Genomic DNA, 13408 nt, shown 5'->3' with positions numbered 1-13408 from the left:
ATAGGATCTCCTTCCCTACCCCTTCCTTGAGTCACTCCTGCACATATATAGATAAAGTGGCAAGTGTAAAAATGCAGGTCTATATAACAGCATTTCTCAGCAAGTATCACATCAATTACATGGAAAGCCACTTATAACTGAATGGAGCGTGGACAGGTATATTTAATGGCTTTGGTACCAGCAGCTAGCCAAGCTCTTTAACTCCCAGATATGTTTTCCCTTTGAACCCTGGCTCTGATGGAAGGACTCAGGGGCAAGGAGCAGCCTCCAATATAGTGAACCAGGGTGTGTGTTCCCATTCACTTTATTACACATGGAAAGGCGTCCCTACCCTCTAACTATCAAAAGGGGTGAATGGCAGGCTCTGCCCTCTTTTATCCTCAACCACTCAGGAAGGTGAAGGTCCTGGGGAGGAACAGCTGTTTTTGGTAAGACAGATGTTTGAAGGCTGTTCACTGTTCTGGCACTGTGACCAACTGCCAATATCGAGGTAGGCAGTTTAGTTGGCCCTCTACTCTGAACCTGGTCCTGTTGAACGCCAGGTCTGCAAATCCCAGCTTATTCAAGATCTTATTCTGGAGGAGGATGCAGACCTGGCATGCATAACTGAGACCTGGATGGGTGGGGAAGGAGGGGTACCTCTGACCCTTTCCTGTCCTCTGGGTTATGCAGTCCAGCACCAGGGCAGACTGGAGAAGCGGGGGGGGGGGGGGAGTTGCCATTGTTTAGAGAAAATCTTTAGAGGTTACTAGGAGCTCCTCGGTCGTGAAGCCAGGTTTGGAGGCCCTTCATGTGCAGATTGGGGGCAGGGATGGTACTGGGATCTTGCTGGGTTACTGCGCTCCCCGTGACCCAGCCACCTCCCTACCGGAGCTGGTGGACTTGATTTCCGCGGCACTGTTGGAGTCCCCGAGACTTTTGGTCCTGGGTGACTTCAACATCCATGCGGAGGCGGAGGTATCCGGTCCAGCTCTTGAGTTCTTGGAAAGCATGGCTTCCTTGAACTTATCCCAACATATCAACGGCCCCACAGTATCCTCCTGGGGAGGCTTTCTGAGTTAGGAATTGGTGGCCTGCCACTTGCCTGGCTCCGTTCCTTCTTGGAGGACTGCCCCCAGAGAGTACAGCTTGGAGAGAGTGTCTCGGGCCCGTGGAGCCTCAATTGTGGGGTCCCGCAGGGATCGATAACCTCTCCAATGCTGTTTAACATCTACATGAGGCTGCTGGGTGAGGTCATCAGGGGGTGTGGGGCATTGTGTCACCAGTATGCTGATGACACACAGCTCTACATCTCCTTTTCATCTACCTCAGTGGATGCTGTTCTGTCCCTTCAGTGCTGCCTGGAGACTGTACTGGAATGGATGCAGTCGAATGGGTTGAGGCTGAACCTGGACATGACGGAGGTCTTGAGGGTCGGTGGTCCTTCTATCAGCGGTATAGGTGACTCCCTTTCGTTTGGGGGGATGACTCTTGCCGTAAAGAGTGAGGTCCGCAGCTTGGGGATACACCTGGACCCAGCACTTACCATGGAAACCCAGGTGGCATCCGTGGTCCGCTCCGCCTATTTTCATCTATGGCGGATTGCCCAGCTGCGACCATATCTTGATGGGGGAGCCCTCACTACTCTAGTCCATGCGCTCGTAATCTTGAGATTAGACCACTGTAATGCACTCTACGTGGGGCTGCCTTTGAGGCTGATGCAGAAGCTTCAGATGGTCCAGAATGCGGCAGCCAGGCTTCTTAGTGGGGTGAGAAAACACCAACATATCTCCCCCATTCTGGCTGCTTTGCACTGGTTGCCCATCCGTTTCCACGTTGACTTCAAAGTGCTAATGATTACTTATATAGCCCTAAACGGTTTGGGACCTCAATATTTGACAGATCGTCTTCTCCCACCTAGATCTACCCGAATCACCCGATATAGCCAGCAGGGATGGCTGAGGGGTCTGACGCCGAGGGAGGCCCGGAAGGAAAAACAAGAAAAAGGGCCTTCTCGGCGGTGGCCCCTCGGCTGTGGAACACCCTCCCAACTGAAATACAGCTGGCACCCTCGCTGGGTGTTTTCAAAAGCCAGCTGAAAACTTGGCTATTCAAGCAAGCCTTCCCTCCAGTCAATTAAGTGATTCTTATTTCTTTTTCTTTTGACTCATGCCATCTTGGTAATGTTTGCTTCAAATTAATTGTTACAATTGTAATTTTATGATTTTATATATTTTATATAGTTCTGTTTTTATCTATGTAAGCCGCCCTGAGTAGACATGATCTAGAGGGGCGGGGCAAAAATCTAATCAATCAATCAATCAGACATTCAGTCTTGGATGTCCCCGGGGCAGACGGCACAATCCCAATTCAGCGGGGAGCAGAGACGTCTCTGGGAAAGGAAGCAAGGCAAAAACAATAAAAAAAATTCCATGCCTGCTGACCTGGTTATCAGCACCCACTGTCAGTAAGGGTTAAACGTATGGTTTTCAGGGAAGATGTATGAAAGATGGAGAAGGCCTGAGTATAGAGGGATGGAGAATCTGTAGCTCCTCAGATATTTTAGACGGTAACACCCATTGTTGTGACCATTGCACATGCTGTTTGAGTCTGAAGAGAGTTGTAGTCCACTAAAAGGAAGAACGAGGACTACTGCAGTGTAGTGAGCAGTGTTGAACTCTGAGTCAGGAAAGCTGGATTCAGATTCCTGCTCAGTCATGGAAATGTGAGGGAGTGGTATCATGGTAAACCCCTCCTTGAACATTTCATATACTGTACCTGGAAAACCCTACTCAGATCACCGTACGTTGGAGGCAACTTGATGGCACATAACAAGAACCACCTAGAAGACTAGAGGGTGCATGCCCTCCTCATGACAAACATGTCAAGGTCATCTGCCATAATGGTGGGCCAGCAACTTTGAACAGTAATAACTGAACACCCCAGTAGCATTTGATATGTGAATTAAATTGCTACGCATAGGTGGGTGAGAGACTGGTTAAAGTCAGTATTCACCTATACTGTAATTGGGAAGGACTGTATTGTTGTAAGTATGTTCCCGTTTCCCAATGGGACAGATAAAGATCACATAATGCTTCAAGTTATGATTTATCATTGATAATATAAAATGCATAAAAATTGCAACAGATGGAAACAGAGAAATCAAGATTTTGTTCAAAGAACTGAATACAAACATCAAGAATGCTATACACTATATACAAATAGCAAAAAAAGCTTTAATAATTATTTGAATAGGTTATTTATATTATGGTTGCTTAATAAAGGGATTATAATAGAGCAATATTGATGAAATTTTCAGACACAGATGTTAGACTTCATAAAATGAGTAGGATTTCAGAATATTCCAATAAACAGAAGAGGAGTTACATATACATACACAGGCTAATGCTTTCAAATATGTTACAATCATAAACCGACACCCATGCACTTTTTTAAGCCAGTACTTAAAACACGCAAATAGTTTATAGAAATCAGGATCATACATTACTAAAAGTTAGATGATTCTCACTATTGACACACCAGTTTCCAAACTTAAGATTTTACACATGATAAATGAATCCTGACTACAGTTCTCTCCTGCTGTCTCTAGCCCAAATTTTAAAAAATGCAACTGAAGCAAATCTGATGTTTAATCATTATTTTCAGGTTAAAGCACATGATTTTAATTTGTCTGGAAACCAGGTTTTCACAACTGGTTCTGGTGCTGCAGCACTGGGGACTTCATTGCTTAACAGGTAACAGTTGAAAGGATGTCACACAGTCTATAAGCCACTTAGTTGGCACCTCCCAAACTTTTCCTTGACGAATTTTTTCTGGCTTGTAGCTAGAAGATCCATCATAGATTATATACACAGTACAGAAACTCTGGTCAGAAGTGATCTCAGCATGATAGGCTACTGTATTGATTGTCTGTGTCACATCATTATCTGATTTAGGTTTCCTCATGAGAATCTGTCCACCGCCGGCTTTCACCAATTCTTTGAGGTCATCTTTGTTGTGCTCCTTAAACATTCCCAGAAAATAGAAGTAACAGCCATCAAACAACTTTGGTAACTGAAATAAAGAAAAGAATGCTCAATAAGGTGGAAAAAATGTTTGTGACAAAGCCATGCTTCACTTCCTCAGAATACATTGTGATTTCTAGAACCCTTTCAATGGACTCTTCTGTCATACAGTAGGTCCAAATAGTTCTATATTTTGCCCACCTGTCAGCTATTAATCTTCCTAGCCATTGGGTGACATGTTTAGATGTGAAGATATGTTCCAAAAAAAAAAAGGAAAATGTCAGCAACAGAAAATGGACAAATAGTGCAATATTTATTTGGAAAGTAGAACATCCATTTGATGTGGGGGAAAAATTCCCAATTCCAGAAAACAAAGACTATGCTGTTGAAAGGAAGTGGGAGCAGGCAGGAAAAAATAGCTCAAAGGTAGCAGGAAGGTGAAAAACAGGACAAGAAAATGAGTAGGAAAAGAAGCCCTCTGAATATACAAAATAGCTAACAAAGAACCTAGAAGCAGGATCGCTGAGAACCAAGGACACAAATCAGTATGAACTTCAATATGACAAGGGGCAAAGACAAGGACATATTGGCTGTGGGGAATATGGAAGTGAAGCAGACGAAGAGAGCAAGGCAGCCTACAAAAAGCCCCACACAGTGCCTCTAGTAACTGGAAGAATGGTGTTGTGCTGCAGAACAGGAGCAAATATAAACAAGGTTTGAAACAGTAATAGCTCTTCGTGGAAATGTGTGGGGAAGTGAGAGTGGCTGTGTTTTATACATTGATTCACAACATACCAAGTTTGTGTCTGTATTCCTCTAGTCATAATAAAAAAAAACACAAAATGGTTAAAAAATAATCTTACATGGCCCAATTACGTTGGGGGGGGGGGGGGGAGAGAAAGATTCAGTAGTAAATTTAAACTGTTGTCCAAGTCCAGATACGACTGTTTCTTCACTAGGAAATGAAAGCTGCTACTTCACCAACCCGTCTGGTAGTTGGAGTACAAAGGGTTAACAAAGGGCAAAACCATCTACCTTGTGTTTCAGATAACATCCTGAATAAATGTTTCCAAGACATATGAGAAAAGCACTGAAAAGATTTAGCAGCATATATGACAACAGAAATCCATTAACAGTTTGAAATTGCTTTTGGAAGTTAGCAGTTGTCTATCACATCTCAAAAGCAAGGCCTGAAATGAAGCACACACTTACACCTTCCTTATTCTGCAGAGGTGGCAAGGGGTAAAAAGTCACAACATATGGATCCAAAGGCAATTTAAAGACCAACAAGCAAGTCCTCACCAGCTGTTCTTTGTTCCGCCGGCCTCGTTGTGGACCACCATTTACTTCGTACTTCTCTTCTTGCTCCCTAGCTCCACTCTGAAGACAGGCTTCGACCCCTGGAAATACAGTATCGCTTACGTGTCAACATTAAGACAGCATTCTGAAGACCAACAATACCTTCAGTTCTCAAAATACTGCTAGCTTGAGGGGAGAACTAGACATCTAGGTAACACAGGATTCTCACTAAGAAATGTAAATGGTTGTTGTTAGATGTTACACTCACGAGAACACCACAACAAATATTATTTGCCATTCTGAACACAAGAGAAAAGTAAGCAAGGCGTCGACAGCTAAGTAGCTGAAGACTACTGAAGAAGCTTAATTTATGCTTCTTCTAATTCCTTTTCAACCAAAGACTGGATTTCAATCGCAGCTGTCTTCAGTTTAGTTGTGCCAGCTTTAAACAATGATACTGGTTAAAGTCCTCTTGCTTAGTATAACAAATTGCACTCTATCAAAGAGAGTCAACTCCTCCATGAGTTCCACTAATTCAAATGCATTTACTCTAACTGCAACTTATTTTACAGGTAACAGTTAGAGTAGACCCATTAAACCAGTGGAACTTAGGGTGCAGTTAACTTATTAAATCTCCAGTGACTCAGTGGGCCTATTCCAATGCAATTTACTATGCTAAGCAACAGAATTTTGGCCACCATGCTGCATCCAAACTACTCTGTAATGATTTTTTTTAAAAATCAAACACAACTTTCTTCTTCCTCTTTGTTTTCCTTTTCCAATTTATTTTAATTGGAGTGATCAGTGGTAACAATCTGCACTCCCCCCCCACTCCTACATGACCGAAATGCTCGAGCCATCTGCATTTTGTATATTTAATGATATATTGGACCTTTTACCCATTCATTTTTGTACTTCTCTTTGGCCACCTCTCAGTCCAATAAATCATTAGCATACTGCAATAAATCTGTATTTCAAACACTTCTATCCTTTTATAGTTCCCTGTGTTAAAGTGCCATAAAATGTACATTCTCAAATCCAATTTTAAGTTTTTGTTGCATATTACATTCTTCATCTTAAGAAAGCTACTCCAGACCACCTCTAAGAATTTTACTGCTTGGCCCTGAGTGATAGTTGCTTCAACCAAATCCCAAGACACACATATTTGTCAGCGCACTTCATACTTCCATTTGGAATCTTGAACTGCGTATTGGGAGCTACCATGAACTCACATTTTTTTTACATTCAGATTCCTGTTTCTTACTTACTTCCCTACCTTCATTAAGCAACCCCCCAAGGGGGGGTCACAAAGTGTTTTCTGGGGGCCTTTCAGAGTGGTATATTAAAGTTAGTGTGTGTGTGCATGTATGAGAAACAGGCCCTTTGGGGGAGAAAGAAGCCTCTACTTGAGAAGAGATGACTTTACCCTATTAAAATGCCTTTTTATGCAAACATGGTGAGGGGTGGGGGTAGTGTCCACGGGTTACTTTTGAGTTGTGGCCCCTTATAAAGGGGGCCACAACTCAAAACATGCTGGGAACCACTAATCTAAACTGTCAGCTGGTAATACTGTATCATCTGATGCTGATGACTGATCCATCAATGATACCATCATCTGAATCCATGATTATTTCTTTAAAGATGTTCTGAGATGTTCTGTTGGCGAAAGTAAACACATTTATTATGATACTCCTCTTTGTATCTCTATGTCTATTATCTGATTTTTCACTGTAACCATCTGTAGCCAGTACACGCTGTAATTATACAACTATTTCTTTAACCTTTCTATAAACCTTTCTTTAATGAACCACTTAAACAAAAAACATGCCATGTACAAATAACCTTGGATTCTACCCTCTCCAATTTTTATTTGCAAGAGTGAAGGTTAGAAATGCATAACTTTCAAACAGCAATGAATCCTAACAATAGTGAAGACTTTCACAAAAAATCAGTATTTTGTATGATAGCCTATGAAAATATATTTTCCCAGTAAAACTCGTGCAGACATGAAAACAGATGCCTTACAGAGAAAAATTAAAAGTATATACTGGGAATGGAAATTGACCATTATACTGCTAATGTAAGCAGGTGGTCTCTTGAGTAAGTCAATATTAGTCCCACAAACATCATTTGGTGTTTATGATTAATGAGATAGTATCTGATAAATGAGATAATTTAAAAAAATGTTACACATATTTAGAAGGCAGCTTGGGCACGGTACATATTTTTAACTATTTTGTTAAAATACTCTCTCCCAGATGAAAGACCACACACAGTAAAATTTTCACCTCAGGGCCTGTTCCAGGTATCTTTCATATTGGAACAGCTTGGCATTTATCTTGAGTAGGGCCTTTAAAAAAAAGTGTCATGGGAGTTGGTTTCCCTCCAGAGTCCACAGACTATCTCTTTGTTGGTGTTCTGGGGAGCAGATGAAGGCCTTTCTCTCCCAGCAAGGTTTTTATTAGATTTGATCGATGTTGGCTTTTTTATTGCAGCTGTTTTAAGATGTAATTTTGCTTTTTTTTCCTGGAATCTACCTCGTGTGCCTGGTGGTGGCAAAGCCTGCTGATGAAAATAGAAGAAAAATAAAAATACCACCTTCTGGTAAACTACGGTGGAATCCAGACTGCGAAGTATGTAAATAAAGTACTCTCATAAGTAGCAAGCTAAGTGTTTATTACACCTTCTAGTTGAAGCCCTTACAAAATAAGCTTTTAAAAATGAAAACAACTGAAATGGAAGATTGACTCTCAGAGTTTAAGATCTCCATGAAATTCTGCTTCCCTTCCCCTAAACCCTGCTCAAGCATTTTGTTAGCTGGTATAATATACTTAATATTTAAGTAATGAAAATATTTAACTAAACTGGTCTTCAGGGATAATCCTGGAGACATAGAAGTTATTTTTAAATCATATACATTTATTTTCAGGAAAAAAAAATATTTAAAACACACAGCACCTTAGGAATTTGTAAGGAGCATTCTTAGCTCTCACTAAACTAGCAGTCTTTCTAACTTTCTACCTGTACAGGGTTTGTGTATCAGCCTCTATACCAGGGAACGACTCTGCATTAGCAAGGATTCTGAAACATTTTGTAGATTCCCCTCTAATCCACGGCCCAAGCCTGCTGTGTCTATCCCTTGGGTGCTCCTTAGAAAATACTATAGTCTCAACTCCTCTATTGCTGAATTTATAGAGGGATCAGTATAGCTGACAATGTTTTCCAAAGACGCTTCTCTGCAGTGATAGATTAGAGATATTCTGAAGGTTGAACTTTATATTTCAGATAACTTGTCACCAGAACAGAGAACTCCTTAAACACCGATTAGGTGGAATGGTCACAGCAATAGCTTTTTTTTCTTCTCACAAACTGCAAATTAATTTATTTTCACTGAAATCCAGCACTAAGTTGCAACTAGAGGAGGCCAATGAATCCATGAAATTTATGGAGGAGTGGACTGATTCAATGGGCCTATTCCAGCTGCACCTTTACTGGATTTCAGCCGTTGTCTCCACATCAGTTGGATGTAAGTAATTTCCAGGAAGACTAGAAATCAAAGAAAATTGAAAGCACAGACATGAATCCTACTGATAACAGAACTTGGATCAAGTTCTGCTTACTAAAAGAAAGCACCAATTTCATAAACTGGGCCTCATCACTGTACTGCCAGAAAGATCTACAACCTTCAGAAGTTGTTTTTGGGAGAGCAGCAGCCCGTAAGGAAGTTGGAAGGCAGGAAAGTGGTGCACTGAATTATTGCACTGTGATTTTTTTATTTCATACTTTGCTCTTAATAGACTCTGGCACAATAATAAATACTTTCAAACTTAGAAACATGTCAAGTGAGGATGGCTTAATTAATTGACAACAGTAGAATGAACACCAATAACTTGAAACAACAAATCATACAAATGGCCCAACTTTTTAATTCTTACTCATTTCTAGATAAACGATATCAGAGACGTAACTTCTAAAAGGTGCATAAAATTCATTTGCAGCAGTGTTCTCTGCCTCGGTTGCCTTGGGCTATATCTTCCATTTCTTTCCATTATTTCATTGCCTTTGTCATTTTTGTGATTGTAATGAAGGTAGGCAATAGCAAACCTTATTTTGTTACATGTGGGCTGAGATTAAGTTTTACATATGCAGAGTTTTTACTGAAAACGGAGACTGTCAGGAACACACATTAATGATAAGTGCAGACTTCTTTGGTGCTCTTGATGGAAGTAAAGCTTTTTCTTCCTAAGGAATGCAGAAGTAACTGCACTTTAACTCTGAAATTTTAGAGAGCACTAGTTGTACACTTCCATTATCTAGTAATCTATATATTAAATAAAATCAGTTATAATAATTGGATTGATTTAGAAAGTATCCCAAAATGTCAGTTAAGAAACTCTCCTATAATATCTGAAGTACATAGCAATGGCTTGCAGCGTCAACAAAGTCAGATACCAGCAATCAAAGCAGGTTTGTGAAAAACAGTTTGGCATAATATCAGAACTGACAAATCACATGTATGGCCATTGTTTTGTCTCTGAAGGGCACGCCATCTATACACTGGAGTCCTAACCAGACAGAAAACACAAACAACTCATTGCTGTGAACCATGGGAATGTGCCTACAACACATCTGAAAGCAGAAACTATGGTTGAATTTTGTGTAGTATAAATCTGGCATGATACCTGAACTAAATTACAGCATGGCCTAGGACAAGAGGGGAAGCTGGTCAATCTCTTGGAGAAGTATAATTCTTAAAGCAAATTGGCAACCCACTAGGTAACCAGCATGAAGTTCTGAGGCATCTTCCAATCCATGGCTTAGGGACCACAAACAGCTTTCCAAGACTAATTATAATTTTCATTCTCTGCTTGTTAGTTACTTTCTGATAGAAGAGTGATAGCAGCTATGCCAATTCCCAGATCATTAAATCTGGTGTTTAACATGGGTATTCAAAGTACAGATAGCTGAAACTACTGCTAGGGCAGTGTTCCGTCTTACATACTCCTGTCTACTACTGATGACTAACGGCTGTCCAGAGTGTTAGGCAGAGATCTCTCCCAGCCCTGCTGCATTACATCCTTTTATCTGGAGTTATCAGGGTTTTTCAAAATACTGTCATGGTTGGAATTCATTTACCAGAATCCAGTTCATTGCTATGTAATGTAAAGTTACACAGGTGTAATTTTCCCAGGTGTTCTGCCCATGCAATGCAGATTGGATAATTCAATTGTGCAACTGATCACATGGTACCCATTCATGACCAAATTTGCAATGCACTGGTAGAAGTGCTTCAGGGATGGCACTTCTACCTTAGAATCATGAAGTTGGAAGGGGTCTATAAGGCCATCAAGTCCAAGCCCCTGCTCAATGAAGGAATACAAATCAAACGATATATGCCAGGCGGTTGTTTACACTTCTCTTGAATGCCTCCAGTGTTGGAGCCCTCACCACATCTCACAGTAACTGATTTCACTGCTGTAATGTTCTGACAGTAAGGACGTTTTTCCTGATATTCAAACAGGAATATGGGCTTCCTGTAACTTGAGCCCATCGTTGTGTCCTGCACTCTGGCCTGCTCAAGAACAGATCCTGCCTTTTCTCTCTCTGACAGCTGTTCAAGTATTTGAAAAGTGCTATCATACCCCTCGCTTCACAGATTGCTGCCTTGTTGTGGTGAAGGGGCTTGAGTAATTTGGAGAATCTATGGGCTAGCCATGCAGGGACACCCAAGATGGACAGGTCATAGTGGAGAGTTCTGACTAAATGCGATCCACCTGGAGCAGGAACTGGCAAGTATCCTTGCCAAGAAAACTTCATGGATAGAAAGAAAAGGCTAAAAGATATGATGCTGGAAGATGGGCCCCTCAAGTTGAAAGGCGTCCAACATGCTACTGAGGAGAACAAGTACAAGTAGCTCCAGAGCTAACGAAGTGGTTGGGCCAAAGCTGAAAGGATGTTCAGCTGAGGATGCGCCTGGAAGTGAAAGGAAACTCCGATGCTGCAAAGAAAGATATTGCATAGGAACCTGGAATGTAAGATCTATGAACGTTGGGAAGCTGGAGGTGGTCAAACAGGAGATGGCAAGAATAAACATTGACATCCTGGGCGTCTGTGAACTAAAATGGATGGGAATGTATTAGGAATATAATACTAGCTGGGATCACATGCTGGACTTCTGGGCTCCTTCTCTCATCCTTTACAAGCTGGTTCCAGCATTCCAACTCTGATGTGTTTAAATGTGAGCTCTCCCCATTTAAATGAGAATCAAACCAATATTGAACACTTCTCCCTTTGCCAGGCTGGCATAATGTCATATTTGGGAATGCAGAGGCCAGTGAGACTGAGGAACAGTCTCACTAAACATTAAGCTGCAGATGAAACAAAACAACAACAACCCACCGCTGCTTAAGCAGTGGTCTCAAAGAAACCTAGCCAAGAACCTCTCCAGGTGGCACCCACCATGTCCTCTCCAACGGCTGTTATTCTGCTGAAACAGCAACTCTCAAGACTAGGCTATAAAATATTATGTGTATGCTCTGCTGAGATTTATTCCTCAGTTATTTGGCAATTGCCAAACAGAAGGTATGATAAATAAGCAAGAGAGGGGAAAGACCTCTTTTCCTATACAAATGTTTCATCAGCAGGAGTCCAATTATTTGTTATAACAATCTTTAACATGTAATGACTCTGAAGAAGACTAATAACCAAGACTGGTGGGAACAGATGGAGTCATGGTGTTAATTACAGGCCCTTAGCTGCATCAGACCCTATGAGTTATTCCTAGCATTTCCCACCAGGGAAGAGACTCACTGGCTTTTTTTAAAAAAAGTATGTTGCTTACTAAGCTGGGGATGTTATGAACTAAGACTATACTGATAAGTGAATTCGTAATTTACTGAATGAAGATAAGGGATAGCTAAAGTATTCACCAAAAAAAAAAAAAAAAAAAAAAGATTGGTTTTCAATGTCACTGTGCTACATTCAGCTTTGTGTGTGAAATTCCACATACACAATGGAACTTTCCTGTTGCCCTGCAGCCCACACCCAAGTCAGCTCCAGAAGGTTCCTCTATGCTCCTTATCTGTGGGAAGGACAAAACACAGTTTCAAACTGTTTTCCAAGCTTCCATGCATGTGAGAGTTCCTCCTCTTCAGAAAGTTGCCCTCCACATGCAGAAAAGAAAAGAAAAATGCAAGCAGGGCCATAGGGCTAATGCAGTATTTCCCAACCTTGGGTAACTCAGGTGTTCTTGGACTACAACTCCCAGAAGTCTTCACCACCATGTGTCCTGGCCACGTTTTTTGGGGGCTGCAGTCCAAGAACACCTGGGTTATCCAACACTGGGAACCACTGGGCTAGTGTGTTCCCCTTCCATGTTAAACCCATGTGAAAAGGGCACAGAAAAGACTGGTGAAACACAGAACTGGGTTCAAAAATCATATAATTTTCCCAGTCTCTAAAGAGGCACATGAAGTCTTCCTGGACAGATAAGTGATAGGAACAAGCTTCAAAACATACAGTAATGGGAGGAATGACCCTTGAATGCGCCACAGCAAGGACAAAAATAAGGCCCTGGAGAGCATAAAACAAATAGGCTATAACTTCTAAACTGGGCTAGTAATCTATGATAGAATTACTTATTTTATTTTAGAAGATGAGTGCTTCAGTTCTTTCCCATGCTAGTCGTTACACTCTTCAGTTGCATGCCACATTTATTCTTATGGTACTGCTGAACTATACTGCCAAAACCAAAGACAGCGAAGTGAACATTTTTTAAAAACTCTTTATGTAAGTTAAGAGGACTTGATCACCATACAATTCTTGCTGAGACCATCAAGAGATGTATTATTTTCAGACTGCAATGCCGAAGTGGTCCAATATTTAATAAGTAAGGCTGTTAACAGCTGCGTATCCTTCTAACAAGCAAAAGCTCTTATTAACTCAGTGGCATCTCATTAATACAAAGCACTACAAATTTTGAACAGATGGAGTAATATTTAGCACTGAATTCTTGTCATCCACCTAACAAAGAACCAGGGCTTTTTTTTTTCCTGACAGGAATCTGAGAAAAGAAAAATTACAGCACATTTGTTTAGTCTATAGTC

The 13408-nt window shown here is 41.1% G+C and overlaps 1 protein-coding gene and 1 long non-coding RNA gene across 3 annotated transcripts in view; one reads left to right on the top strand and one right to left on the bottom strand.

Moving 5' to 3' along the window:
* Positions 1-3070: 3070 nt before the first annotated feature.
* Positions 3071-13408, bottom strand: part of BARD1 (BRCA1 associated RING domain 1) — a 79126-nt gene continuing 68788 nt past the window's right edge. For both annotated transcript variants that reach the window (XM_020799036.3, XM_078379121.1), the window contains 2 exons: positions 5307-5404; positions 3071-4053 (listed from right to left, as the gene is read on the bottom strand). In XM_020799036.3, coding sequence (XP_020654695.3) covers positions 3721-4053; positions 5307-5404 — 431 coding nt within the window. In that variant the 3' untranslated portion in view covers positions 3071-3720. The remainder of the gene's footprint in view (positions 4054-5306; positions 5405-13408) is intronic.
* On the top strand, positions 5325-13380 carry LOC144584024 (uncharacterized). The gene is made up of 2 exons (XR_013538017.1): positions 5325-5514; positions 7865-13380. It is a non-coding gene; the product is annotated as an uncharacterized LOC144584024 (long non-coding RNA).

Source organism: Pogona vitticeps, chromosome 1 (assembly GCF_051106095.1).
Source record: "Pogona vitticeps strain Pit_001003342236 chromosome 1, PviZW2.1, whole genome shotgun sequence".
Taxonomy (NCBI): domain Eukaryota; kingdom Metazoa; phylum Chordata; class Lepidosauria; order Squamata; family Agamidae; genus Pogona; species Pogona vitticeps.
Note: the sequence above shows the minus strand (reverse complement) of the source record. Positions and strands in the feature narration are given on the sequence as shown.